At 37.3% G+C, this 4,515-nt stretch overlaps 1 protein-coding gene across 1 annotated transcript; it reads left to right on the top strand.

Annotated features, from left to right (window-relative positions):
* Positions 1–1,941: 1,941 nt before the first annotated feature.
* On the top strand, positions 1,942–2,919 carry LOC100618142 (olfactory receptor 4K15). The gene has a single exon (XM_007506653.3). The coding sequence runs from the start codon at positions 1,945–1,947 to the stop codon at positions 2,917–2,919; it is 975 nt and encodes a 324-aa protein (XP_007506715.1). The 5' UTR covers positions 1,942–1,944.
* Positions 2,920–4,515: the final 1,596 nt, after the last annotated feature.

Here is a 4,515-nt window from a genome sequence, read left to right as displayed (position 1 = left end):
ATTTACCCATAGTCACATAGGTATTAAGGATCAAAGGCAACAAGAAAAAGACTAGAAAATTTAAATGAATTACCTAAGATCCCATGGCTACTTAATGGCAGAGTTGGGAATAAAAGAACCATTTCCTGTCTTTCTGGCTAATATTATTTTCTAGCTCAACACTGGGTGTTTTTTTAATTGGTAAACCATCATAAGGAAAAAAGCTTTAGAGTTGTGGAAATCTTCATTTATCAGGCAATTTCCAATTCCCTGGTGCTATAAAAGTCATCATTAACATTCCATAAGTGCTAAAGCCTAGAGGGAGATCATCTCAGAGAGGGAAATTCTATCCCATAAAGTTTCATCAAGGATGAAAACAGAGCCCAATAGCTCTATTAAAAACCCATTTTTGGAATTGGAAGGCAGGCTAGGAATAGCGATCAAGGCATTAAAAGAGCTAAAGCCAATTATGGACAGTGGAGCCACACCACAGTCAGTAAGAGGAGGTTAATAAGGAAGAGTTACTCAAACTTATACAGAGAGAAAGTGAAGACAATCACACAATCATAATATCACAGAGAAGACTTGAGAGGTCATTTGGTCCTTCCTATACCTAAACAATTATCTCTCCTCCAATAACATCCCCAATAAAGTCATTATACCTCCACTTGAATTTCTCCAGTTACTGGGAATCAACTATTGCTGCAAGCAGCCAAATTCAATTCTAAAATAATTTTTCCCCATTTTCGCATTGAGCCGAAATTGTTCTCTCTGTGTCTGTATAACATTCATCCACTCTTTCTAATTCTAGCTCTTAGTATCAAGAAAAGAAGTCAAAACCTACTTTCACATGATAGCTTTTTAAAAAAAAATAAAGGCAGCTCTCATGAATACCCTTTACCCCATTCTCTGAGTCTTCTCTTTTCTATTTGAAGCATCCCACTTTTAAAAATTGATGCTCAAATGATATATATAGTCTCTAACTCCTTTATCTTACTATGCTGTCTGTTGTCCTCTAGAACTAATGAATCTAAGTGTAGATTGAAGTGCACTTTTAAAAAATTGCGTTAGGGGGCAGCTGGGTAGCTTGGTGTGTTGAGAGCTAGACCTAGAGATGGGAGGTCCTAGGTTCAAATCTGACCACAGACACTTCCCAGTTGTGTGACCCTGGGCAAGTCACTTGACCCCCATTACCTAGCCCTTACCACTCTTCTGCCTTGGAGCCAATACACAGTATTGACTCCAAGACGGAAGGTAAGGGTTTTTTTTTTTAATTGCATTTATTTTTCTTATTTTTTTAAATGTGTATTTTATTTTGCAACAAGGTTAATATGAAAATATATTTTGCATCATTTCACAAATAAAATTGATGTGACATTACTTGCTTTCTCAAGATGGGGAGGAGGGAGAGGGAAGGAGAAAAATTGGAATTCCAAATTTTAAAAAATAAATGTTACTATCAAATCTCAATCAGGTTGCTTACGGTCTAAGGATAGAGAAAAAGAAGATAACATTTTAAAAATGTTAAAATTTTATGTAATTGGGGAAATATTATTAAAATGAATTTTAATTTACTTGCAATTGGGAAATATTTAGTGAAATAAAATATATTTATTTTTGAAAAAATACATTCCTTCACAGAAATCTCAAAAGTTTTATAATTAGGTTGCGTGGTAAGTTTCTTCATTTTATTGGATATGTGAAAAGGCTTTGACATTCTAGCTGGTTCTTCATTGTCATAACAGCCTTTGAACTCTTAGTTGCAGAAAAGGATAATCTTCAGGGATGGGTCATCCTTCTTCATGAAGGCCACTAAGGGAATAAATATTCTTTATTTTCATAATGAGAAAGAGGGAATAAGGATTTCTCAGAAGACTTTAAAATCCTGCCTCAATTCACTTCTATTAATTGATCTCTGCTTTTTCTTTTTAGATAACCAAAAAGCATTTCTTTCAAATCAAGTCAATGAATGGGACAAATCACTCTCGAGTTTCTGAGTTCATCTTGTTGGGACTCTCTGATTCCCCAGAACTCCAACCTCTCTTCTTTGTTGTGTTCTCAGTTCTCTACGTTGCTATTGTGATGGGAAACTTCCTCATCATCCTCACTGTGACTTCAGACCCACGTCTTCATTCTCCTATGTATTTTTTACTTGCAAACCTCTCCTTTATAGATGTCTGTGTGGCTTCTTTTGCAACCCCTAAGATGATTGCGGACTTCCTTGTTGAGCAGAAGACTATCTCCTTTGAGGCTTGTCTGGCTCAGATTTTCTTTGTACACCTTTTCACGGGTAGCGAAATGGTACTTCTTGTGTCTATGGCCTATGATCGCTACGTTGCCATATGTAAACCTCTCCACTACATGACCATCATGAGTCGGCGTGTCTGCATCATTCTGGTCATCATCTCCTGGTGTGTTGGCTTCATACACACAACCAGCCAGCTGGCATTTACAGTCAACTTGCCCTTCTGTGGTCCCAACAAGGTTGACAGCTTTTTCTGTGACCTCCCTCTGGTGACCAAACTTGCTTGTCTAGACACCTATGTTGTCAGCTTACTAATTGTTGCAGACAGTGGCTTCCTCTCCCTGAGCTCCTTTCTCCTCCTGGTTATTTCATATACAGTCATCCTCATCACAGTACGAAGTCGTTCCTCAGCCAGTATGGCAAAGGCACGCTCTACACTGACTGCCCATATCACCGTAGTCACCCTGTTCTTTGGGCCATGCATCTTTATCTATGTGTGGCCCTTCAGTAGCTACTCAGTAGACAAAGTCCTTGCAGTATTTTATACCATCTTCACTCCCATATTAAACCCAGCAATTTATACCCTGCGGAACAAAGAGGTGAAGGCGGCTATGTCTAAACTAAAAAGCCGATACTTAAACACCAACAAAGTATCTGTTGTAATAAGAAGTGTCTTCTCCTTGGAACCCAAGTAGCAGTCTTTCTCTAACTTTTTTTCTAACATATTGTCTCTCTACTGTGACCAAATACCACTATAATATTAATGCAGAACTCTTGAATTGCTTGTGTCAAAAAGCAAGAATGGAAAAGTAGTTGCAGGGACAGCTAAGTGGCTGAGTGGATTGAGAGCCAGACCTAGAAGTGGAAAGTCTTGGGAACAAATCTGCCCTCAAATACTTTCTAGCTATGTAACCCTGGGCAAGTCACTTAACCCCCATTGCCTAGTCCTTATCGCTCTTCTGACTTGGAACTAATAGAGAATAGTGACTGAAATGGTAAGGGTTTTTTTTTTTAATTAAAAATTTTAATTATTTACTGTTTATTTTTTAACTTAATCACCTGAAAAACAATTTTTACCCTTCATTTTCTTTAAGTTTAAACCAAATTCTCAATCTCTCTCCTTCTCTCCCCCCATTCCCCTCTCCTCAAAACAGAAAGAAATCTGATATTTATTTTATATGTGAAATAGTGTAAAACATGTAAGGTTTTTATTAGAAAAAGGAAAATAGTTGTGATATTTGTTAGAATGGGTTAATGTGGCATTGACAAAACAAGAAAGTATAATGTAGTAGTTGATATTTTCTTCCTTCCCTCTTGCCTATTCTAAAGTAAAGTCAACTCTTACTAAGGAGTTAGGTCAGAAATGAATTTATGTAACTTAAGTAAAAGGCAAAAGAGATCCATGTGGAGGAACCCTGAATTACAATGAGTACATACTCATTGTGGGGAAAAATGAAAAAACCAAAAACAAACCCTGTAGTCTAGAAGATCAAGAAGTTGCTTAATACTGAGGAAAGAACCCTCTCTTTTTAAAAACCATTCAACTGCTATATATTCATCTAGCTGCAATCTACATTTTTTTAAATAAACCCTTACCTTATTTCTTAGAATCAATACTATGTATTGGCTCCAAGGCAGAAGAGTAGTAAGGGGTAGGCAATGGGGGTTAAGTGACTTGCCCAGGGTCACACAGCTGCGAATTGTCTGAGGTCATATTTGAACCCAGGACCTCCCATCTCTAGGCCTGGCTCTCAATCCACTGTGCTACCCAGCTGCCCCCTGCAACCTACATTTTCAACTTCACTTCTTACTATTTGCTTTCATAGTTCTACATTACAACAGATTACTCTTTCTACTTCTTATTGTCTTGATTTCTTGCTAACTGTCTAGAGGCAAAGAGGTGGTGAAGCACATAGAATATTGGATCTACCATCAGAAAGTCTTGAGTTTGAATTTTGACTCAGATGATTCTAGTTATTTGACCCTAAGCAGGCCACCTAATCACACCCTGCCTCAGTTTCCTCAAATAGAAAATGGAGATAATAATAGCAAGTACCTCCCAGCATTGCCGTGATATATTTGAAAAGCAATGAGAACATAGTAGGTATTTAATAAATGATTATCCATTCAGATTCTTTTTTTTTTCTTCCCACACCATCTCATGGGCCTTGGAATTCCAGGAGAATATCAGCTCTGTGAGAGAAGGAATCATTTTTATTTTTGTCTTTGTGTCCCAAGCACATAGCCTAGGATTTGAAATTTTGTAGATGTTGAATAAATGTTTGTGAACT

Source organism: Monodelphis domestica, chromosome 1 (genome assembly GCF_027887165.1).
Source record: "Monodelphis domestica isolate mMonDom1 chromosome 1, mMonDom1.pri, whole genome shotgun sequence".
Lineage (NCBI taxonomy): Eukaryota > Metazoa > Chordata > Mammalia > Didelphimorphia > Didelphidae > Monodelphis > Monodelphis domestica.
This window is presented reverse-complemented; position numbering and strand designations above follow the sequence as displayed.

What these genes read in the sequence shown, in the direction of transcription:
- LOC100618142 (XM_007506653.3), top strand. Translation starts at nt 1,945, where the DNA reads ATGAATGGGACAAATCACTCTCGAGTTTCTGAGTTCATCTTGTTGGGA.